The following is a 26,036-nucleotide window of genomic DNA, read 5'->3' as shown; positions in this document are numbered from 1 at the left end:
ATTTATATGTTCATAATTGGATTTTAAGAAGTATCCTTGTTTCCTAATCCTAAGGAAAACCATTTCGAAATAAATCAATGTGGGGGAAAGGGAAATATTTAAATGTTTGCTTCTATACCTCAGTTAAAGGTGTTAAGTTTGGGGTGCCGGGATGGCTCAGTTGGTTAAGCATCCAACTTTGGCTGGGGTCATGATCTCACGGTTCATGAGTTCAAGCCCCGCATCAGGCTCTGTGCAGACAGCTCAGAGCCTGGAGCCTGCTTCGGATTCTGTGTGTGTGTGTGTGTCTCTCCCTCTGCTCTCGCTCTCTTTCTCCCTCTCTCAAAAATAAACATTCAAGAAAGAAAAACATGTTAAGTTTGCTACAATGTAGAATGTAGACAGATAAGCTATGTCATTTACTCTGGTGTGTTCATATTGTCCTCATGTAAGTATATGCTACTATGAAAAATATAAGTATATGCTATTACTAAAAATGACCAACTTCCTGTGAGAACAAGAATTCTTTTAAAGAGAAAAAGTTGTACCCTAGCATGTGAGAATGAAAATCTTGTGAATTGAAAATTTAGCGAAAGTTTTATTTATTTAAAAAAATTTTTTTTTAAGGTTTATTTATTTTTGAGACAGAGAGAGACAGAGCATGAACGGGGGAGGGTCAGAGAGAAGGAGACACAGAATCTGAAACAGGCTCCAGGTTCTGAGCTGGCAGCACAGAGCCCGACACGGGGTTCGGACTCACGGACCGCGAGATCATGACCTGAGCCGAAGTCGGCCGCTTAACCGACTGAGCCACCCAGGCGCCCCTAGCGAAAGTTTTAAAACACTAATTACTGTTTTATTCCTAGATTACAAACCTACAGCATACTTAAATTATTATTATAAACTGTCATTTGTTATTAGTGATATTTAGCACATTAAGCTATAACTGAGAGAGGAAATCCAAAGAAAATTTGGCTTTGTTTTCCATTATTTCTCTGCTTCACATTGTGTCAAAGAAGTTACCTCCTTAGCAAGTCTACTGTAACCACACGACAAAATAGGTAACCGCTAATTGTGCGACACCAATTTTAGTGACTCATAGCTGTGTAAAGACCACTCTCGAAGTTACTTGCTTCTGTTTGAGTAGGATAAATGAGTGAGGTACAGACACAAAGGTTTGCTCAGCTACCTTTCCTTTTATTAAAAGGAAGTCAAACTACTAATGTTTTACATAAAGTATGTCTTAGAGTAAAAAATACTAAAACTCAGTCTACGAAAATTTAGAACATTGATGTTTTTACTGAACATATTTGTGTTCTATTTAAATATCAAGCAGCCAGTTAATGATAAAAACTGAATACCCCCCTCAAATGCCAGCATTGTCAAATCCTCCAAGGGTCTGTCTGTGGTACCGATTTTTGCCGCTTGAACTGAGAATTAAATGTGTAAGATACAGAGATTGGGAAGTCACCCTTCTCAGCATAAACAAATATGTACTTGCAGTTAGAACCCTTTTTCCCTCTGATTACTCACTGCCGCATCCCCAGAAAAACCTAGACAGCTTTACATGTGCTCAAGCGCGGATTTTATGATTGCTTGGAACCCCCAAGTTCTGTTCCATCTAACTTAGGCAGGTTTGGTTTTAAAAGCATTTCAGGACCAGTGACCCTCACTGAACTCAGCGATGCCTTTCTGAATTACTTTAAAAAGAAACTGCATTGTCAGAATTGATCCAGCTCTGAATTTCACCACTTAAATAACGGAGAGACCAGTTGTTACACTGTTGCCCAAATCTCCTACACAAATGTACCCGTTGTAAGCTTGTTGTTTTAAACCATTTAGATCTTTCAGCCTGGCGTCCTTATGAAGTACTTCTGGTCAGTGACCTACTTACCGGGTGCCGTGGTGCCACACACACCACCCCCAAGTTGAGTTCTCAGTTCTGCCTCATAATCACTTTGTGGTTTTGAGCAAGTTCCTTCACATGTAATCCTGAGCTTGCTCTTCTGCAGCACAGAGCCAGTAGAGTAGTCCCCCGCCCGCCTCATCCAGAGTTTTGCTTTTCATGGTTTTAGTCACCCGCGTCCAGCCACAGTCCGGATTCAGGTGATCCTCCTTCTGACTGTCCTCAGAAGGTCGTTCGTAGCCGAACGCCGTGCGACCGTGCCCGCGTCGTTCACCCCGTTCGTTACATCTCCCGAGGCATCTGATCATCTCCCGTCACCACACTTAAAGGGACCACCTGCACCTCTTCCTTTCCCTTGAACACTTAGAGGCCAGTATAGGCTGACTGATTGGCCCACTTCAATACTGTTGTGTTTCAGGGGGCAGGGAGGCCGGAGGATCGGGAGAGAGGGTAACAGCCAGTCGGTGAACAGTCAATACACGTAAGGTCATCTGTCGATAAGTTTGCCATCTCACAGGGTCACAGTGCATGGTGTGCCAAAACAGTTACAGTGGGAACGAAGATCACTGATGCCAGATCCCCAAAACAGAAGAAATGAAAAAGTTTCACATACTGTAAGAATTACCAAAATGTGACACAGAGACGGGAAATGAGCAAACGCTGTTAGAAGAGTGGCACTCATAGACTTGCTTGACCCACGGTTCCCACAAGCCTTTACTTTGTTAAAAAACAAGAACACTGTATCTGCAAAGCACACTGAAGCAGAACACATTAAATCGAGGTGTGCCTGTATTTACCATGCTGACTTATGTTTGCATACGCGATCCTTTCCTTTGTCCTCTCCAGATTATGAACATATGCAGAGAACCAGCCTCTTGTTCTCTTTAACGCCCCAGGATAGGAGTTGACAAACAGTTTCTGCAAAGGACCAAAAATAAATACTTGAGGCTTTGCAGACCATAAGGTGTCTGTTACAGCTACCCAGCTCTGCGGTTGTAGCACAAAAGCAGCCATAAGCAACATGTTAAAAATAATAATAATAAGCATGACTGTGTTCTAGTAAAACTGTATCAAAACGATGTCCGGTAACTCACAGAAACTTTATAAATGTTTGTTGAATAGACTTAGGAATTGGTCATCTCTGCAAATGTTCTTTAGCTGGAAAGGGTTCAACAGATGACACACTGTATCTATAGTTGTACAGGGTTCTTCATTTCCCTGTAGCAGGAGCCACAGAAATGTTGAGAATACCTAAAGTTAATAAATTGTAGAATCTGGGTCTCATCCTAACCTTTTTAGGAGAAAAGCCATAGGTCATTTTTTTTTTTTTTTTTTTTTTTTTTTTTAGTTTATTTATTTTGAGCGAGAGAGAGTGAGGGAATGGCAGAGAGGGAGAGAGAGTCCCAAACAGGGCTCAAACCCACAAACCGTGAGATCATGACCTGAGCCCAAATCAAGAGCCAAACGCTCAACCAGGTGAGCCACGCAGGCACCCCAGCCCTCGGTCATTTTTAACTAAAGCTGGCACGGAACACGAGATGTGGAGTCAGAAAGCTCTAGTTACCATAACTTGCTGACTGACTTCGGGCAAGTTTCTTAACCTCTCTGAGCTTAAATTAAATCTCTATTAAAAAGATAACAGTGCCTACTTTACAGGGCTGCTGTGAGGATAAAATGAGATGATATATATGTAGTATTAGGTTAAAAACTCAAAACTGCTACAAAATTTAAGAAACCTAACATTCACTGTGTTGAGTATTGTATTAGGTTTTTGGGGTGCCCAGCAATATTCTTTACTGTGATACCTGTATCAATATGTAAATTAAATGCACGGTTAAATCCCGTACCAGTAAATAACATTATACGACATGTGTAAATGTAGGTATTTGAATAATTTTTTAAATGTTACTGTTTTAGTAGATTCCAGAATTGAATTGTGTAAGTTCTACAGTAATGGTAATGTTTAAATGTGTTTTCAAACAGTTGAAAGTTCCCAGGTTCTGAGCATCTTCTCCTACTACAGTGTAACTATGAACAGGTGCCCCAAATCATGAGATAATTCTTGAGAAGCAGTATCTCGAGACAGTTCTAAAATGTGTATGAATTGACTAATTCAAAATAAGGAATTCACAGTATTCTAACACAGTGACTAGGTTTGGTGCATATATACACAAGATGGTAGAAAAGGTAGTTTTTCCTTTTAATGTGGTGAATATATGTGATCGCTGAGGGCGATTGATGTTACTGATACTCGTTTGCACTGTGACCCACATGTAAATTTTTGTTGAGCATCTGCTGTATCCCAGGCGTCGTCCTACGTGGTGAGGGTACAGAGATGAATATGACAAGACCCCTGCCCTCATGGAGCCCCACCTAATTTGGGGGGGACAGGTCTGTTAACCTAATTAACAGACTGTGGTAAGAGCCTTAAAAGAAATGGAGTCCAGCTATAACCAAAACTACCACGGTGATTTCAACAGGAAAATGACTCATAACAAGATGTCTGAAGGGATGCAGTCCGAGGCTGGGCATCAACGTCCCACACTCCCTTCTCCTCCATCTTCCCTGTCTTAGGGTCACAAGAGGACTGCTGAACCTGTAGGCATTGCGTCTGTGTTTTGGATGGGAGCAGGAGAAGAGAGCTAAGGACTCTTTGCTTTTCAGGAAAGCCCTCCATAGGGGAGACCGAATTGGTGTCAGATGGCCCTGTGTAGCTCTGAGGGAGTCTGGGGATTCAGTTTCTCTTCCCCCTCTGTAGCAGAGGAAAGCCAGGAAGAAGGGGGTGCACTGGACACCCGCTGAGCCCAGCCCCAGTATCTACTTTGAAGTAGAATCAGCAAGTGCCAGAGATATACAGGGGAAGGGAGAGCCAACTGCCTGGGAAATTCGGGTCTTCACAGAGAATGGACCAGTTGAGTAAGTTCAACTTGGGTGGTGAAAGGGGGAGGACAAAGCACTTTTTTGTTCCTTTTTGAATTTTGAGAGTCCTTATGAGACCTGTAATATCAGATAAAAGGAAACATGCCATAGTCATTCAGGCATTCATTTTGTGTTTGATTCTAATGAACTTTCTGTCCAGAAGTGAGTTGACTGTCCAACCACGGTTGCTGAATTTTTATGTTTTTAGCTAGCTACCTTGTAGACTATTCTATTCAAGGACAGAGATAGCAGGACTTAACTTTTTTTTTTTTTTTTTTTTTTTTTTACAATCCCTGTATTCTACAATTTACTATCAAGTAATACTTGATTATCTAAGCCTGTGACTTTTCAAGATCAAGAAGTTACTTGTAATGTCTTAAAGCTTTTACTCCCTAGAATGGTAAACGGCCTGCCTGTGTATTTGGGCCACTTGGCCATAATGACCATTTCCTTCTTCAGGAAACGTTAGTCACCTGAATCCTGCTCTAAATATAGGCAGATGAGCCTAGTCCTGATTCTCTAATCAGATGTCAGAACTGAAGGGCCTCCAGTGTTGAAATTACCTGAAGATAATTAAACATTTTATATATTATGCCTAATGAGCAACCTGTTCACAGTGGCAGTACTTTGTTGATCTGCTTATAGTAATTTGTAACGAATAATTTTGTTTCTTCCAGTCCCTTAGTGTGTATGTATATTCCCTATCTTTATCAATTAATTTAATAAACATTTATTGACCGCCTGTTACTGATCCTCTGTAAGGCCTTGGGAATCCCAAGACTTACCAGCTTGGTTCCTGCTTCAACGTATTTAGTCTAGTAGGGGGAGAGAAAGACCTAAAACAAGCGCATTAAAGGGTTGTGATTGCTGTGGCAGAAATTTATATGTGACATAGTAGGGATCTGAAGGCAGAAGAGGTCAAGTGTGGTCCTAGGGGTCAAGGGGATAGTGTGTTTTGAGTAAGAATGCCATTACAACTTCAGGTACCATGATTCATAAAGCACCTGTCATGTAATTTATAAAAAGCATTTGACACTTGAGCTGAATCTTAGACACTTTTGTCCGGGAATCTAATAGAGAAGTGGGGTACCATTCTAAAGAGAAGCAACAATGTGAGAAAAGTCACAGGGACACAGAGAGACCCTGCGACGTTAGGGTAAGGTTTAAAAAAAAAAAAAAAAAAAAAAGCTCACAGCTACAGCATTCACTATAAAGGATTTAACAAGAAATAGGACTAGAGAGGTCAGTAGTGAGCAGATTATGCCTTGTGTCATACTATTTATTTTCATTCTCTTCTTTGAGGATTCCATTAAGACTTTTTTGGTAGGTGAGTAGTCGTGTGATCAGACTTGGATTTTAACGAACATCACCCAAACAGATGTATGGAGTCTGAATTAAAATGGTGTAAGAAGTGAAAAAAAGATAGGAAATTATTGAATGTCGTGGCTGCAAGGACATATGAGAAATGTTAAGAATAGTCTCCTCTAAAGACTTGGTCAATTTATGGAAAGAGCCTAAATGTCCATCAACTGATGAATGGATAAAGAAATTGTGGTTTATATACACAATGGAGTACTACGTGGCAATGAGAAAGAATGAAATATGGCCCTTTGTAGCAACGTGGATGGAACTGGAGAGTGTGATGCTAAGTGAAATAAGCCATACAGAGAAAGACAGATACCATATGTTTTCACTCTTATGTGGATCCTGAGAAACTTAACAGAAACCCATGGGGGAGGGGAAGGAAAAAAAAAAAAAAAAGAGGTTAGAGTGGGAGAGAGCCAAAGCATAAAGACTGTTAAAAACTGAGAACAGGGGCCCCTGGGTGGTTCGGTTGGTTGGGCGGCCGACTTCGGCTCAGGTCATGATCTCGTGGTCCGTGAGTTCGAGCCCTGCGTAGGGGTCTCTGCTGACAGCTCAGAGCCTGGAGCCTGTTTCAGATTCTGTGTCTCCCTCTCTCTGACCCTCCCCCGTTCATGCTCTGTCTCTCTCTGTCTCAAAAATAAACGTTAAAAAAAAAAAATTTTAAAACTGAGAACAAACTGAGGGCTGATGGAGGGTGGGAGGGAGGGGAGGGTGGGTGATGGGTATTGAGGAGGGCACCTTTTGGGATGAGCACTGGGTGTTGTATGGAAACCAATTTGACGATAAATTTCATATATTGAAGAAAAAAAAAAAAAGACTTGGTGATTGATGACATGCGAAGTAGCAAGAACTACATGGAGTCCGCACATTTTCCAGAAGATGATGCTGGTCTTTATCATCATAAAAAATACTGAAAAAGGGACAAGTCTGTAGGAAAAGATTAATTATGGTGGAGACAAATGTAGAGGTGAGCTTCAACCAGATGATGAGGACACTAACATGGGAAAAGGGACCTACATCCTTAAATGATCTTACAGGATAGAATGATCCTACCAACTTTGATACTCTTAGCACTAGACTGTCTGAGAGAATAAAATTACATTGTTAAAACTGACGTAATACCCAAAGTGATCTACTCAGCGCAACCCCAAAATCCAGTGGTACTTTCACAGATACAGAACAAACAATCCCAGACTTTATATGTGGAACGACAAAAGACTCCCAATAGCCAAAGCACTCTTGAGAAAGAAGAATAAAGCTGGAGGCCTCACACTTCGTGATCAAAACATTATAAAGCTTATAGAATTTAAAACAGTAATGTGTTAGCATAAAAATAGATTCACAGATCAGTGCAACAGAATAGAGCGCCCAGAATTAAACCCATACCTATATGGTCAATAATTTACAACACAGGAGCCGAGAATATACAGTGTGGAAATGGCAGTCTCTTCAATAAATGGTGCTGGGAAAACCAAACAGCCACATGAAGAAGAATGAAACTGGACAACCATCTTACACCTTGCACAAAAACCAACTAAAAATGGATTGAGACCTGAAATCATAAAACATCTGGAAGAGAACACAGGGGTTAATAATCTCCTTGACATTTGCTTTGGCAGTGATTTTTTTGGATTTGACACCAAAAGCAGGGACGACAAAGCAAAAATAAATGCATGGGACTGCAGCAAACAAAAAGGCATCCATACAGCAAAGGAAATTAAGAAAATGAAAAGGCAGCCTATGGAAAGAGAGAAAATATTTGCTGATCATATATATAAGGGGTTAATATCCAAAACATTATACAGAATTGCCATAACTCAATAGAAGAAAAAAAATCTGAATAAAATACAGATAGAGGACCTGAACATTTTTCCAAAGATGCCACACATGCCAGCAGGTACATGTAAAGTTGCTTCACTAGTCATCAGGGAAATGCAAATCAAAGCCGCAATGAGCTACCACCTCTCACCTGTTAGAATGGCTGTCATCGAAAAGATAAGACAGCAAGCGTTAGCAAGGATATGAAGAAAAGGGAGCCCTTGCATACTGTTGTAAGAATGTAAATCGGTGTCACCACTATGGAAAAGAGTATGGGAGTTCCTCAAAAAAATTAAAAATAGAACTACCGCATGATCCAGCAATTCTGCTGCTGGGTATGTATCTGAAGGCAGTGAAATCACCATCTTGAAAAGATACCCACAACCCCTGTGTTCAGTGCAGCATTGTTGACAGTAGCCAAGACATGGAAACAACCTGAGTGTCCATCGAGAAATAAATGGATAAAGAAAATGTGATCTGTCATGCACGCACACAGGAATATTATTATTCAGCCATTAAAGGAAATTCTGCCACTTGCAGCAACATAAATGGACCTTCAGGGCATTATGCTAAGTGAAATAAGTCAGACCATAGTATAGAGAGAGAACCAATACTATATAATGTCACGTGTATGTGGAATCTTTAAAGAAACAAAATACTGTGCTCATAGGTGCATTGAACAGACCGGTGGTTGCCAGAAGTGGGAGGTTTGGGGCAGTGGCCGAAATGGGTGAAGGTCGTCATAAGATACAAACTTAACGGTTGAAAGATAAAGAAGTCCTGGGGATGTAATATACATCACGGTGACTATAAAGGATAAAAAAGAAACTTTACAGAACAGAATATAAAAGCTCGTCTTGACAAAATAAAAAAGCTGGCAAGTTAAGAGATAGAAGGAGTGATGGGAAGGCAGAGAATCTTACAGAGGGATGAGATACTGTCAGAACTGATGGAACAAGAAATAAAGGCTTAAATAAGTGTCATTGGTCACACCTGGGTGACTCAACTAGTTAGTCAGACTCTTGACTTTGGCTCAGGTCATGATCTCATAGTTTTGAGATCAAGCCCCATGTGGGGCTCCATGCTGAGCGTGGAGCCTGCTTGAAAGTCTCTCCCTCTGCCCCTCCTCCCCCAACCCCCACGCACACACATGTGCACACTCTCAAAAAATAAGAGTTATAAAAAGTTAAAAATGTCATTTAAATTTATGAAGAAAGAGAAATTGATGTTTTAAATACAGGAAATTGGGAGGGTCTGGAGAAGAAGGTGGTGGTGAGCTAAAGCCTCACCCATGTAGCAGGAAGTAAGAAGGTAGTATCTAAAGTTAATAATGCAAATAGTACCCTGAGTATATTATTGAGAGCTACGAAAATCATCACTAGAATTAAAACCAAATGATTAAAAAGTTTCTTCAAATCAAATACACCAATTTATGTAAGTTTTTTAGTAACTGCATTAAGTACTAAAAAAATGTTTTAATTTTCGTATCCACATTGACAAAACTGGTTCATCTTTTTCAGAACTGGTTTGACTTCGTTAAATTTATTCCTAAGTATTTTTTTTTCTTTTTGATGCTATTGTAAATGGAACTGTTTTCTCAATTTCATTTTTGAAATTTGAATAGTCAACCTTTTATCTTATGAAATGCCCATCTTTGTAATAATACTGGTTAATTTTAAAGTTTCTGTTGTCTGACATGTAGTCACTCTAGTTCTTCTAGGGTTCCTCATTTATGTTTAAAAGACATACGTTTTCAGCATATGCTTATTTTTAGAACAAAAGTGTAGACAAACAGTAAAATGTTAACAAAAAAGTGTCTTACAGACTTACGAGTTTTTTGGGTTTTTGTATATTCTGAGTTCTGTGATGAGTCTATTAAAATTAGGGGGGGAAGTGACTTCGGTGAATCAGCTAGATTTGTTTTGTTGTTGCAAATGGCAGAAATTAACAGATATCAGGCATTTTTTAAGACTAGTCCAGAACCAACAGGAAAGCTGGAGGACCAGGCTCACCGGGGCGGGAAGATGGCAGCTGCAGGACTCCAGATGGCAGGAAGTCCTCAGTGGTCTCTTTCAGGTTATGCCACCCAAGAAGTGAGCTCTTTTTATTCTCTCTTTTGATCTCCAGTCGAGATTCAGAATTCAGAAGTGAGAGTCCTGCGTGTGTCAGGTAAACCTTTGACACTCCACGGTGAGGAAAGTCCATGGCACCTTGAGTTACATAGTCCCAGGACTCTACACAGTGGGGACAAAGGATTCCCCAAAATGAAATCCGGATGCTGTTTTCAGAAGAAGGGAAATGAACTCTGGCTGCTAAAACGCAACAGATGTTCTCTATAATATTTAACTTTTTGTTAGTGCCCGATTATAGTTTATAATGCTAATCGTGAAAGCAGCTGGGAAAGGAGACGGTTTGAACAGAGCGGTCCCAATTACTGCCGCACAACCTGTGGAGGACTTACCCCATCGAAGTTCTCACTCACACATTTCTCTCCCAGTTGACTAGGAGTTCGGCTGTGTTCCACCAAGCAGTTAAGTTCAATTACAAAATGAGGAAACGGAAACTGTTACAATCGTATTGGGGAGGACTTTACAACAATTTAACTAACACTTCCTAGAATGCCATCTCCTTCTTGGCTTACCTAATCAACTTGTGCTTATTCATCGAGACTCAGCTCAAGCATTACCTCCTCCAGGAAACCTTTTTCCCTTACATCCTCCTAGCACATCCCACTGTGGTTAACAGATCACTCTTATTCTTGTCCCTGCTGTCACAGTGGTTCATGTGTCTGTCTCCCACTAGTCAGACTGCCAGACTATCTTGGTTTTCTTTGATTCTCCTGCTCCTTACAAAGTGTCTACACATTCCCTAAATATTTGTTGAATGAGTGAGTGGCTGTCCGAGCAAAGGGGGAAGGCATCTTGTATAGAACCCAAGATGTATAACGACATGATGAGGGGGCCCTACGACTAGAGCAGTGAGACATAAATGGGAGAAGAGACCCCTGGGCTTGACTCGAGTTGGTCTCTAAGTGACCATTAAAGTTTAGAGAATTCTGTAGGTCTTACAGAGGAACAGTGGAGATTTGGCAGGAGGAGAAAGGTGAGACGCTAGAGGCTGGTTGATGACTAAACACTGGTTGGGGCTGTAACTAGCGAGGAGAACCCCTGGATGGTGGAATATTGGGGTCTCTGGGAGTTTAAAAAGTTCCGACCTGGCTTGGGAGCAAATTCACCCCCCAGGTGATTGGCACTTTTGTAGGTATTGGAAACCCAGCGGTAATTAATACAGATGGATTCACCCTCCCACGGAGCTTCATTCTAGTAAAGCAGCTAAAACAACAGACACAAAGGTGTGTGTGTGTGTGTGTGTGTATGCAGTCTCAAAACTGAAATGCCGTGTTGCAAGTGAAATATTCCAGAGCCACACTCTCCAGGTAAAGCTTTGGAGCAGGCTGGAGAGGATTTCCCTAGGGTACAGAAGGGACCTCCTTCCATAGCCCACATAGCAGTCATTTACTGCTCAGTTTTTGTAAACATAATGACCAATATTACACAGTGTTCTTTAGGATTGTGTCTAAAATAAATGGTTTGTAAGCTCTGAATTTTAGAAATGTGCCATATTCATGCACTCTCCACGAAGTGTTAAAAAAGAAAAACAATTTTGTCACAGTAATACTTTCTTCTTTAGCGAAAGTGATTCCCCCATTTTTGTTTTTGTTAGAGAGAGAGAATAAGCAAGGGGGGACGGGGAGGGGGCAGGGCAGAGGATCCAAAGCAAGGTCTGCACTGCCTTCAGAGAGCCCAACTTGGGGCTTGAACTCAGAGAAACCATGAGATCATGACTTAAACCGAAGTCAGCTGCTTCACCGACTGGGCCACCCAGCTCCCCTCCCCACTGTTGTATATTATAGACAGAGATGATCTTTTAAAGCTTAACAGGTGCATGGTAGTATAAAATGAAAGGCAGTCATTGCCTGTTCTTGGCAAGTTGTGTTTGTAACTTACAGTTCGTAGTGCCCAAAAAATAATTTGGTATTTTTACCACTTAATCTTACAACCTAGCCAAGTACTTTGGGGGGGGGGGGGGGGTTCTTCAGTAGAAGGCACTCCATTAGTTTGGGGATTATTAATTCTGGACATAAACATTAGCCTGTGCAGATAATGGAGTTCTCTTCTGTCACGGTGGACTCATTTAGTATTAACGCTCTTCCCTCTCTTTTCAGGGTGCTGATAAGTCTGTGAAAGGTCCAGATGGACTAACTGCCTTTGAAGCCACTGACAACCAGGCAATCAAAGCTCTTCTTCAGTGATGGACGGATGGGCTGACAGCTCTGGAAGAAGGGCTCTCCTGTGGCCTCACACTGCTGCCTGTCTGTCTGTCACTCTCTATCTGCCAGCTTCTTCAGCTAAATACTTTACGAGGGGTGAGGGGAGAGAGAAATTCATAACAAATCAGACTACCAGAAAAAAACAGGTTTTGGAAGAGAGGAGAAAACCGTGATCAGGCTTTTACTCGGATTCCTGATCAAGTCCGTCTCTTTTCCATTTCCAACAAAATATACCGCTCATTCCCAAGGGAGAACCAAGACAAAATACGCCAGTAACATTTGACCTTTTCAGCTCCCTAGCTAGTTTATTCATTAGGTTGTGTCGAGGGTCTGACTATCCCAAGGCCAGCTCTCCGTGTGTGCAGCCCTAACTGTGCGAGCAGCGGCGGCTGCTGTGACGTAACTCTGGGTGCTGAGATCAGCAATCGGCTCTAGCCTTCTGCCTTAAGACGCACTCTCCTGGGGGCCTCCTGGCGGAGTTCAGAGCGCTGCCCGTGGTCGGCGACCAAATCTTCCCTCGGCGACTTGCAGCTTTACGTGGGAGCTCAGTTAAGGTGAGGGGGCACACTCCTAAATTGCTGGATGACTCAACTTTGGATTTCCTCTCCCCTTTCACATGGGTGTCATGTGTCTTTAGATAAAACTGACTAGTTTTATTTATAAAATCTTAAATTTTGGAAGCCTAAAGGAGAAATCATTCCAGTGTGCATATTTTTTTTTTCTCCTCTAGATTCAGACGTTTTTAGAGCATTCAAACACTTTCAAACTCCTGCTGGTAGTAAAAGGGGATTTAAACATAGAGTCATAGCCATAGCCTGTGAGTGTCATACAGAGAACAGTTGTCTTAGTACCTACGGATTTTCTTCATTTGCTCTTTGAATGGATTGGCCTCGATTATGTTTGGAGAATCAAGGAACATTCTTTGGAAATCCTCTGTCAGACCCACCTTGGATGCTGATTGCTCACTGCACCAAAGCTGTCACTGGGGTGAGATTTACAATCTGGACAAGTTGAGCCCCGTCCCTTCGAAAATACGCTTGTTACCAGGTTTCCCCAAGTTGTCGATAGGCTTCTGCTGAACATCTGCCAACCCACCTACATGATCTATTTTTGTTTTCTAAACCATTCATCACATTAAGTGTGACATCTGCAAAATGTATTCCATGTTCTTAAAATGCAGTGCCCTAAAATGGGTGTTAAGACCTGCAGGAAGTATTCAGACACATGTTCCAAAGTTTATTCCATGAGCAGTGCAAGTAATTAAAACATATACCCTTAAATTTGCTATCCTGCATTTAAAGTATTGATTCCTTTGACTTGCCGTCCATAAAAGCTTGCTAAAAATGTTAGGGTTTTTTCCTTAGCCAAATCATGCAATAATTGAATGTACCTCAAATTTTTAAAGGGGGGGTTGGGTTAGGGACTTCTATTCAGATTGTGGATAACAAAGAATTCATGATGATTTTTTAAGGTAATGTAGCATTCTAAAACAGGGTTAAACTACTATCAAGAATAGCCAGCTAATAACAAATCTTACTGATCGATTGCTGATTGGTTTGTTAGGGTGTGGATTTATGGGTGTGTGTGGGGGGGGGGGGGTGGGTGTGTGTGCGTGCGCTCTCGTGCATGCGTGCGTGTGTATTTTTCCCCCGTGGACTTTTTTTTTTTTAATCCTGTGGCTTTTACGCTTACAACTAACCTAACCCTGTAATTCTCCTGCATCCGAGAAAACAATCACAAATAAAATGGTGGTTTAAATACTTTGATAATTTGGCTAATTCTCCAGTCTTAACGCAGCCTATTCGCGTTGGAGTCAAAGTCAGTAAACAGTACTTTATAACATCACTGAGCAGAAACAGACCTATCCTCATTGGAGATGGAGGGCACTTTATCAGTTGGTAGCAACAAGGTGTTTTGGTATCTTTGTTTTCACCTCTTGGCAGAATGCTATGGAAAGGCTTGGATTTTACCCTCTAGAATTTTCACCTTTCCTTTCAAACCTGTGGTAGTTGGCTGTTGCAGAGAGTGCACTGTCCTATCATTCCTAAACCTGGCCTGCTCTCTCCCGTCATCAGGTGTGGAGACCATGTGCTTCTTTGTACAGTTGAGCCTGCGTTTCTTGTAGTGCAGTAGAGGCTACCCCGCCTTCCCTCTTCTTAGCCATTTCAGAAGCCCCATGGTTTTGGAGCAATTGCTTGAGAAATAACATAAACATAGAATAGACTGGCCAAGATGGTTGACCATTTTTTTTAACTAGTTTATTTATAATGTATTTCTGAACCACTTGGCAGAGAAATTCACAACACTTAATGTTCATTTTTTGAGTAAAGGAAGCTAAAATCATGTCTGCTTTTTGGTACTACATGCATTAGTAGAAGGTTAAGTAAGTTTTGTTCTCCACTGAATATTTAACATCTCAAGAAAAATCTTGCATGTTCTGTAGTTTTGTATGGAGTCATTTTGTATGCACTAGATCAAGTAAAAACAGGTGGTATGCCTGTTCACGGTAGTGTACTAACAAATTCGCCCTCGCAGCTTCGAACCTGCATCCGCAGACCCAGAGTTGGTGCACAGCACCCGAGAATCCCCAAGTAGCTCTTCTATGCGTCGCTCACCTTCCACAGCCAGTGGGGCACAGAGGAGAGGTAGTTGGGTACAGTGGGTGCGAGCTGCAGGCAAGTAAGGCCCTTTCCTCGTTGATTTCTTTCCCCTCAATAATGGATCCTCAAATCTCTATGTACTGACTTTTTTTTTTTCCTAAAACTTCAACTGAGCTGCTCTTTACTTCATGCAATATTGTGTACTCGATTGTGTATAGAAGAAGCTGGGGAGAGTGCCCTCCTACGTAAGCAATTGCAGTGTTTTGCATGCAAAATTTTAAGAATTTAAATCGTCCTGATTCTATTTTGTAAATGGAGAAACAATCATATCTTTCTAAGCAGTAATGGAGGAAGACTAGTGCTTTGTGCATTTTGATATATTTGAGTTCGTTTTTTCCCCACAATGTAATACTTTTGACACAGTTGGGTTTCTCATATTATCCTAGTCCATGTACATCCGAATGCTAAATAATACTGTGTTTAAGTTTTGTGTTGCAAGAACAAATGGAATAAACTTGAATTGTGCTACAAGGAATGCATCAGCAGCATTTTTACCCCCCCCCCCCCCCGCCCCGGTTACCAGGGCCTTTCTTTGCCAGGCTCCTCTACCACTGTACAGGTCCTGTGACTGACTCTGACTCTTGAGTCATCTCAATTTCCCCCTGCCTCCCACCTCTAGAAAAAAACTAAGTGGAAAGAAACTAAGACATAGGAAAGATTTAATTGAAGTAGAGTTACTACTCATGGGGAAGTTTTGTTTTTCTGTCTCCTGATACAGACCGTCTCACTTACAAATGTTCGGTAATCCTCCCGGCTTTCTAAAAGCAAGGTACAGCCAGTATCCTCTAGAGCACCAGGATCTGACCAGGTGCGAAGGAAAACCGGGTCATGGGAAATCACGCCCATCTTTCGTATGCTCCTTAAGTCACTGCATATCCCGGTGGTTCTCATTTGCCAAACTTCCTTGACCGTGAGCACTTCCTTAGAGTACTTCTCAGAACGATGTTCTGATTTAGCGTTAAATCCCTTTGAACCTCAAAAAACCCATCAAGATTATCTCTAGTTGGGTTCTGTAGTAATCTTGTCAACAACCTAAGACTACTGCGTATTTTACTTTTGAAATGGTCTGAGTGGTAATACACGAGGTTGCTAAGTGAAGCAAAAGCTATCTTTCAGAAGCTTTAGGTTGCCGACTGAGGTTTCAGTGGGGGGTAGCAGGTGGCTGTAGGTGGGAGCGTTCACAGATATTTTTAATCCATGAAACTTCCGTTTTAAGAATTGGGGTTCATCTAAGTGTTTGAATCTAGTATAGATTTTTAGTCAATGGGAGACACTTAGAGTTACTATGAAAATCTTTTGTGATTAGAGATCGGCTATCACAGGACTCCAGCGGGGAGTCAGATGAGTTACAAGGGTTTTTGTTGTTGTTGTTTACACTTCTACAAGACCAGTGATTCTCAAAATGTCCCTGGCTTGGCGACATCACCTCACCCTGATTCAAATGCCCAGCCCAGGCCTACCAAACGCCAGTCTGGGCCGAGCCCATCCGTCCATGTTGTAACAAATCCTCCAGGTGAAAGACCACAAACTGTCTAAAAGCCTATAAATGCGAGGTCATCAGAGTGGCTTCCTAGGGACAAAGCAAATGGAAACCTTCAACACGTGAGACATAGGAAATTCGTGGGTGGCCACAGTTCTGCTAAGACGAGCTTCAAAGCTACACTCTGGGCAGAAGTAGTGGGGGTAGGAATGTAACAAGGGCTGCTACAATGACAACACTGAGGAGAATGACCATTATTAGGGATTTTTTTTCCCCACCGGATGTCCTGTCAGTTGCTGTGGATAGGGTTTCCCCAGGGTCGGAGTCCCCATGACGGACTTGCTTGAATTCTGCCCACGTTCCTCCCTCAATTCCACAGAGGGTTGAGGAGGCATGCAAGGCATTTGGGAACATGGGTCTGGAGTCTCCATATCTTGGGCTCGCCACACTGCCGATCACTGGGGATGCCCCACTTAGGGGTGTCCCTGCTGGTTTCCATCCGTCAGCCCTACAGCAGGAGAGCGCCACACCGGGAGGCCAAGTCCCGCTTTCTCAACCCCTGTGCCCTGTGCCGGCATCGGTGCTGTGAACACGGACGCTCCTCTGCCGTGGGTGCTCGCTGGCTCCGGAACAGCCCCCCCACCCCGACCATCGTCTGTTCACCATTAACAATCTTTCCCAGACGCTAGCCAGATCATCACGCATCGGCCAGAGGGTATTTTCCTTCAAGGCTCTTATTTCATTGAAACAGAATTAACGATTGAGAATAAAAGTGATCAGCAGCTTTCACAGCACCTGCCACCTGGTAGACATTGAGTGTTATTTGTTCTGGAACTACTAACGTCAAGCCATTACACAAATATGAAATAAGCTCTGTTTCAGTCACTCCTGACTGAAGGATGGCTGTTAGGACCCTGGGGCTAGACTTAAGCGTCCTTGTACCTAACTACTGGCCAAGTAGCCTTATAAGTGCTACTGGTAACCTCAAACCCAAATCAATGAAATTAAGACAAATCTTACAGTGATCATGATTCATCGAGGAAATGCTGACCGTGGGATCAAATGCAGGTCACTGAGCCATTGTGGCCTATACTAAAGCACAGCTATAAATAGAGTAGCGAAACAAAGGATGGTCTGGCCACCCTAGCAACTTCTGTGCTTTCAGTAGCTGCAGCAGAAGATAGTCTTATCTACACGGTTTGGATAGAATGATGGGTCACACGTCTGGCAACATTCACGGCCACAGCATCTTATTACACAAAGGAAAATCATGCATAGACAACTCCTGATCGCTGGGTGGTTTTGACGATACTACTAGATAAACATTAAAACACCAACAACAAGAAGATTTTAGTTATTTTTGAGAGAGAGCAAGCACGCAAGCAGGGGCAGGCAGAGAGAGCGAGGGAGACAATCCGAAGCAGGTCCCAGGCTCAGCTATCAGCACAGAGCCCGATGTGGGACTCGAACCCACCAACCATGAGATCATGCCCTGAGCCGAAGTCAGATGCTCCACTTAAGGAGCCACCCAGGGGCCCCGAAAACCTTTGTAAGAACCATCACTTTTCTGAGGTTTTACTACTAAGTCGGAAAATGTATTAGGATCTGTGTGTCGTTGCCTGAACTCTAACTTGTTCCAAGCATTCACGCACATCTGCTGCAGCTGCCCCCTCTGGCCATGTTGCCAATGCTTAGGATTTACTCGTCTGGTCTGCTTTTCAATAGGCTGGAATGGGGGGGGGGGGGGCTCCTGGGTGGCCAACTTGGGCTCAGATCATGACCTCACGGTTCGTGGGTACAAGACCTGCATTGGGCTCTGTGCTAACAACTCAGAGCCTGGAGCCTGTTTTGGATTCTAGGCCTCCCTCTCTCTTTGTCCCTCCACTGTTCTCTCTCTCTCTCTCTCTCTCCCCCCGAGTAAATAAACATGAAAAAAAATTTTTTAATATAACATTCCAAATAAATAGGCTTGAAAGTACTCAGATCTATGCTGATTTCACAACTAAATTCTTTAACATTTATTGTATGCAAGTTAGGAGCTAGGCATTGTGCCAAGGACTTTTTTTTTTTTTTTCTTTTACACCCCATTACCTTACTCAGTACTCACAGTAATTTTAAAATGGAAGACTAAGAAACCAACACTCCATTGTCCCTTACCCCAGCCACTGGCAACTGCCATTCTGGTCTCTGCTTCTAAGACTTTTTTTTTTTTTTTTTTTTTTTTTAAGTTTGTTTATTGGAGAGAGAGACAGAACTGGAGAGGGAGGGGCGACGGGGACGGACAGAGAATGAGGGAGGGAGGAAGAGAGAAAGAGAGAGAGAGAGAGAGAGAGAGAGAGAGAGAGAAAATCCCTAGTAAGCTCCATGCTGTCAGCGTAGAGTCTCATGAGGGGCTCAAACTCAAACCACGAGATCATGACACAACAAAGAAGATACGGTGAGGCATAAGAAGTTAACAAGGCAAACTCAAGGTCAGTCTATGAGTGTTCCCTGAGGAAAGGACCCTGTCTGCTTCCCGGTCAGCTCTCAGCACTCACTGCTTATTCTGTTCAAGCAGTGGAGAATCTTTACTATGTTCACAGACCAGTTGGGCAGAGCCTTAAGCAGCGGCTGCCTCTTTAGGGCCATCAGATGTGGAAGAGTACACATCAAGAGTCTAACAGTCCGACAATAGGTGATGCATGCTGCTGAAACCATCCCTTCTTAAAGGGGTTTAATCAGCCTTGGGCCTTTGCAAACTTCTTCTGGTTCTCATGATTAGCAGCCCTCAGTTCTTCCAGGCTCTCCTGGCTTTGATGGTTACCAGTTCTGGGTGCTGTCAGCCTGTGCAGGTTTTGGTGATAACAGGTCTTAGCTGCTATGCCCTTGGCTGCTTAGGTCTCTGCTTGACATGAGTGACTCCATCTTGCTCTCCACAGCTGAATTAAATGTTAATTCTAGTTTTAGTATTTTGAGAAACCTCCACATTGTTTTCCATAGTGGCTGTACTAATTTACTTTCCCACCACCAAGAGCATCCTTTTCCCCACTTTCCCCAAGACTTGTCCATTGTTATTTTTTTTCTATAGATATAATAACCAACTGTAAAGGAGGCAATAACTTACTGTTGTTCTGATTTGCCTTCTCCTGAGGATTAGTGACATGAAGCACCTTTTCACATACCTGTTGGCCATTTGTAGGTCTTCTTTAGAAGGAATTGTCTTTTGGCCAGAAAAGGTCTTATTTTTTAAATTCAATTGCTTGGTTTTATTGCTGTTGAGATATAGGAGTTCTTTATATACGTTGGCTACTAACTCCTTATCAGATAAATGGTCTGCAAATATTTTCACCCACTCCATAGGTTGCCTTTTTGCTTTGATGACGACTCCCTTTGCTGTGCAGCAGCTTTTTAGTTTGATGTAATCCCATTTTATTTTTGCTTTATGTTGCCTGTGCTTTTGGTGCCAAAAGAAATAATTGTCTGGCCCAGTGTCAGAACCTTTATCCTGCTTCCTTCTAAGAGTCTTTTGTTTCAGGCTTTACATTTAAGTCTTCAATCCACTGTGAGCTGGTTTTTGTTCACAAGGGTCCAATTTCATTATCTTTTGTGTGGATATCCAATTTTCCCCAGCATCCTTCAACAAAGAGACTTTTCCCCCATTGACTGTTTTTGGCTCCCCTGGTCAAGTATTAGTTGACGCTATACGCAAGGGTTTATTGCTGGCTCTGTATTCTGTTCCATTGATCTCTATGTTGTTATGCCAATAACACATTGCTGATTGCTATAGCTTTGCAATATTTCTTAAAATCAGGGAGTGGAATAGCGCTTGCTTTGTTCTTCTTACTCAAAATTGTTTTGGCTGTCCAGGGTCTTTGGTAGCTCCAAATCAATTTTAGGAGTCTTTTTACGTTTCTGTAAAAAGATCATTGGGATTTTCTTAAGGATTGCTTTGAATCCATGTGTTGCTTTGGGAAGATTGGTCCCCGTTTTAACACTATTAATTCCTCCAGTCAATCAACAGGAGGTGTCCTGCTTTTGTTATTTCTTCTACCAATTTTTTATAGTTTTTAGCACACAAGTCTGTCACCTCCATGGTTAAGTATTTTATCCCCTTTGATACTATCGTAAATGGATTTAATTTTCTTTTTGGATAGTTGTTCTATATTGAAATAGAACTGATTTTTATATCCAGGGACTTACTGAGTTTTGGTTCTGACAGCTTAAAGGTAAAATTACAAGTCCTTGTTATACCACAACACTATGAGCCTGGAAACTTTCATATACCTATGCTTATCAAAAAACTACCACTTAAAGGAGTTAGTTTCAGGATATTTCATTGTTTGTTTCCCCATTTTAACTGAAAATTTACTATGATCTGAGCACCATTCTAAGTATTTATGTGAACAGACATGTTTAATATTCATAATAACCCTATGAAGTAGGACTATCATCATCCCTATTTTCAGAGGAAAAAACCAAAGCTCAGAGAAGTTAAGTAACTTGCCTGTGGTCACACAGCCAGTGAATGGTAGAGCCCAGGCTTGAACTCAGGCAGTCTGCCTAAACTTTGTACTCCCTATACCTTATTATTTTGCCTCTCCAACTTTCACGGAACCAACTCATGACATTTCAATTCTGTGAACAGTTTTTACCAAGTTCTCAAAAAGATAGTTAAAAACACAACGGCTTTTGGATTTTAAACAGTCATGTGGGAAATACTAGGTAACATGCATTGATCAATCATTTCTCATGATGAAATCAAGTTCTATAAGGATGACAATTTTCAAGTTTGAGAGGCAGCAATACTTGAGTGTAATGTACATTTTCTTGGCAATCTACAAGATTAGGATACAAATAATCAGCAATCTACAGTCCACAGGCCAAACCTAGCACACCTCCTGTTTTTATAAATAAAGTTTTATTGGAACACAGCCGTACCCTATTCAAGTACACATATATACAGCTGCTTCCACACTTCAACAGCAGAGGGACTAGTTGCACAGAGCCTATGGCTTACAAAGCCTCAAGTATTTTCTGTCAGGTCCTGCGCTGAAAAGGTTTGCCAACTCCAGATGATAGAAGTTTAGGTGAAATAGGCTGAGAAATACCCTCTGGGTTTGGACAGAACCTAGTTATAGAGTGATTAGCAAAGTCATGAGAGAATGTAATAGGTCAGTAGGAGCCACTGAAAAGTCAAGCCCATGAAGAACACATCTCTTTATAGCTGTGATAAATGGTTCCAGTAACCACCCCCAGTGAGTCATGCCTCCCAGGATGTATGCCCTCTTGTAACCCCTCACGCTGATGCTTGAGCTTGGCCATGCTACTTGCTCGGGCCAAATGGGGCGAATGTGAAACCTGAAGATGCTTCAACAGGTACTTCCTAGTTGGGGTTTGCCCCCTTGGATCTCAGCATGAGGAAGAAGTCCAGAGTTACCCTTTAGGAGAGGCCACACAGAGAACTGAGCTGTCCCAGCCTACAGCCCCGGCTAATCACCATTCATGTGACTGAGGCCATCTTGGGCCGTTCACTTCCAGGCATGTGAGTGACCTCAGGTGAGACCAGCCCAAAGACCTCCAGCTAAACGCAGTCCGAGCTGCACAAGTGCCAACAAATTGTGGTGGTTTTAAGCCACCAGGTTCCGGGGTGTTTTGTTTATGCAGAATAGATACCCGACGCAACACCCTAGCTGAAGGGCGTAGGGTCTGTGGCATCACCTAGGGACGAGACAAGATGTCTGAATAGCAAGTGGAAAATTATGCACATGCGCGCACACACAGCAAACACTAAATACCATGAGGGACCCAGGATCTCCTTTTCTTTCCAACTCTTGAAAGGAAGAACAGATTAAGAGAAAAAAATCTTTGCCTTTCTGTTTAGCAAAGTTGAGGCGCTCTTAACAATAAACTCCTGCGCCTACAGAATCCTTATCCCTCTCTTCCCAGACAGAACAGGGGTCTCTGACGTCCATGCCGGTTTTTCTTTTCGCCTCCTGGACAAAGAGGCTAGTGGGGATGAGTCAGATACCTGTGCCAAGTTAGTAGCTTTAAGGTAAAAAAAGAAAGCAGCGGTTTAAGTAGTGTGGGCGGGAGGGCACGGGGTGGGGAGGTTGGAAAGGCGGGGGACAGCAGAGAAAAAAGGGGAGCCACCAGGGCTCAGCGCCTTCCCCCGAGATTCCCACCCAAGCTGCAGGGTGAGCCAGTGCTGGCTTCCCTCACAAGGAAGGCAAGGATGCCTCCGTGCTGGCCAGCAGGGGTGGGCGTCCTGACAGCTGGAGAGCAGGATCCTTCACTGTATCCAAGCATACTGACTCAACCCAGACCTGGGAAATCCTTTTGTTTCTTTTCTAGTTTATTTATTTCAAGAGAAAGAGAGAGAGTGAGCATGAGCAGGGGAGGGGCAGAGAGAGAGGGGGACAGAGGATCTGAAGCAGGCTCTGCACAGACAGCATAGAGCCTGATGTGGGGCTCAAACTCACACACCCTGAGATCATGACCTGAGCTGCAGTCCACGCTTCACCGACTGAGCCACCCAGGCGTCCCTGTGGCATCATTTCAAAACAGCCTTCTTGGGACCCATGCCAACCACAAGCCAAAATAGATATAGATATAGATATAGATATAGATATAGATATAGATATAGATATAGATATAGATATAGATATATGCCTCTGATAGCTCTAAATGCCTCTGGTGCAGAGGCAAGAAGGGAGCAAACAGCCACTGGTCAGAAGGAGGAGAGACATCATCATGGGGGATGTAACCAACAAAGAGACCAAAACTCCAACTATGCAACAAACTGGGCCCATTTCAGCTCAGCATGAATTTTATCAAGGGAGGCAGAGAGGATCATCCGTTCTCTAAATTGCGAGCTCATTCAGCCGGTCAACACACATGAGTAGCCTAAAGGTGTGTGGCACCACTGTGGGCACCACAGATAGGGCATCAATACTCCAGACAGGACTCCTGCCCGGGCAGGGCTTACCTCCTACGAGGAGAGGAAAACACAACAACCATAACCAAACCACGGAATCTACTCATGAAATCACTACACATCCTGAGAGGTGCTGGAAGGAAATAAGCTGGCTGGGAGCACATTCGCGGGGTGATGGAGAGGGCCACCCTGCTCCTAGGGGGGGGGGGCGGCGCCTGGGGCTTGCTCAGGTCCACGCCTCTCATGGTGTTCGTGCCCCGAATGAAGCGTTTTGGCCTCAGGTGATCCAAGCTCCAGGGGTCAGACTCTCCACATTTCCGTTTGTGGTCTCGTGGAACACTGATGCAGGCCTAGACACAGGGGATGGAGGCGGATCACAGCAGCACTGGGAACCAGAGTAGATGCCGAGCCGGCTCTCCAGGGACACTGCCTGGCACCCCTCTAAGGGTCCCACCCGCAGGACGGGGTGGGGAGCCGCGCTTGATGCTGGAAGAAGGCCGTCTCTGCACAAGGAGCATTCAAGGACCAAGAGCCAGCAGCAGCCCCCTGGCCTGCTGCTCCAGAGCTCTCTAGATCGTCCTCGTGGGACCACACAGGAGACTCAAGCCCAACCTCCACCAGAGGGAATTAATAACACTCCCACTCCAGAGGAGGACAAAGAGGAAGGTGGTCCTTGATCGCCCTGTGGAGGATGAGTTTCTAGCATCTACTCCTCACGCTAAGCAGAGAAGCACTCAAGACTCATTTTTCATCTTCTCCTTGCCCCCCACCCCCCATAACCAATTTTTTTTCCACATGCCATGAGCTAATCCTGTATTTCAGCTCATTCCCAGAGCTAGGAGTTTACATCTTGTTTTGTGTCATTATAGTAGCAACTCAAATGAAACCTGGACGTCAGGTGCCCAGTTGCTACACGAAACACAACTGTTCACTCAGAAGGTATCACTGTGTTTTGATGGTGCAGAGGAGTGGGGTGGGGAACAATTCATCTCTGAGGACAATCAGACCAACCGCCTCTGTTTTGGTTGTGTGACCCAGCGGATTATCTTTTAAAAGGGTTCAACACACTCATTTCAGAATATGCAGGAAGTAGGACTTCGAAGGAGATCTTCTAGAGTCAACTTAATACCTCTGGCCCAGGAACTTTCATTTGATTAAATTTCACTTTTTGAGAGATTACCTACTGAGTGTCAAATTCACGATTTAATACGCCTGCTAAATGACAGAATGTTGCACACAGGGGGATAAAATCTTTCTTCTCTTGCCACAGTTATTTGGGTTCAAGATTGCCTTGTGCTTCCTGACATACGTTAAGAAAGAATTCTGTTAGTTTTGTCATGTCGTGAATCAACTTGACCACCTTGGCCTCTATGGACCTGGCATCACACTCTTTGAAGCTCTTGCCTCTTTGTCAAGAAATATATGCTTTCTTGAGCCCTTGGGCTAATTATGTCAAAGGGGAAGTCAGGGAAGCAGATTCCAAATATAGATTGATGGGCTGTGTTGAGGTTGAAGTCAAGCTGACCACAGTGGTGTAGCACTTCCTTTCTTTGCCTTGTGTTACGTTCTTGCCTGCATGCACTGAGAGAGGGCAGTTCTGAGCATTCAGATGAACTTGTGCTCTAGATGAACTTGCCCATATTGCCTGTGCTCACATCTGGCCGAGCTGAAACTCTTTACCAAGATGCAGAAACGCTTCTGACACCGACAACCAAGTCTCTTCTCTCCCTAAATCCATCCAATGAAAACTGAATTAAAAAGGTCATCATTGCTCAGTTGGCTTTATCCCCTGATGCTTGATGTGTCCAAGAAGATTCACTGAAGGCCACCCTGCCGTCCACGGACTAAATGGACTAAAGGAACAGTACAGACGAGCTAGATTTAAACCACGGTGACTAATGGAGTCAAAAATACTATGGATCATCAGGCAAGAAGAGAGCATGGAGAGCCTGGGTACAACACCAATTTTCTGGTACCAAATGGTTATTAAAGGATTCAAGAGGTTTAAAGACAGTGTTCTGAGAAAGCAGTTAGTGGTGCTAGGTTTTGGGAGATCTGAAAACATCCAGTTTCTACTCCTAAGAGGTGAGGCTTCCAGAAGTGTGGAAGGATGAAGAATACCCTAGAAATAACAGTTTTAGACCAACTTGATATTGTCCTTCTGCATCCTGACTCCTCAAGTACATTCATCTCCTCTTTGAGAATTATCCAAATAAGCCCACCACACCGTCAACGAAATGCACCTGGTGTTCATTTGTTATGACAGGAGTCTGGACGCTATTGGAGAGAGAAGTTGCAAACAACCAGAAGAGTTTCTAACACAGATGCTCAACATCAAAACAAGAAAAAAAAAAGCCAGGTCAAGGGGTACAGGCCAGGAGTCAAGGGCTCCAGGAGCCCTCTGGAGGAATGACTCCCAAATCCACATCTTTCCTGAAACCTCCTCCAAGCTCTGGGTCCTTCTCTCCAGCTACTTCTTCTGCATCCAAGAATTCACTATTTTAATGAGAAAGAATGAAGTCTTGCCATTTGCAACAACATGGATGGGACTAGAGGGTATGATGCCAGGGGACTTAAGTCAGTTAGAGAAAGATATAGAGATCACATGTTTTCACTCCTATGTGGAATTTGAGAAACTTAACAGAAGACCATGCAGGAAAGGAAGG

General features: G+C 43.1%; 1 protein-coding gene and 1 long non-coding RNA gene across 2 annotated transcripts in view; one reads left to right on the top strand and one right to left on the bottom strand.

The window, feature by feature from the left end:
* Nucleotides 1-15,448, top strand: part of MTPN (myotrophin) — a 58,473-nt gene extending 43,025 nt beyond the window's left edge. The window contains exon 4 of the mRNA XM_060633217.3: nucleotides 12,213-15,448. Within this exon, the coding sequence (XP_060489200.1) occupies nucleotides 12,213-12,299 (87 nt within the window). The 3' untranslated portion in view covers nucleotides 12,300-15,448. The remainder of the gene's footprint in view (nucleotides 1-12,212) is intronic.
* The window catches only part of LOC132679566 (uncharacterized), a 190,615-nt gene that overhangs the window by 5,868 nt on the left and 158,711 nt on the right, over nucleotides 1-26,036 (bottom strand). The window lies entirely within an intron of this gene.

Source organism: Panthera onca, chromosome A2 (assembly GCF_046562875.1).
Source record: "Panthera onca isolate mPanOnc1 chromosome A2, mPanOnc1 haplotype 2, whole genome shotgun sequence".
NCBI classification, from domain to species: Eukaryota; Metazoa; Chordata; class Mammalia; order Carnivora; family Felidae; genus Panthera; species Panthera onca.
Note: the sequence above shows the minus strand (reverse complement) of the source record. Positions and strands in the feature narration are given on the sequence as shown.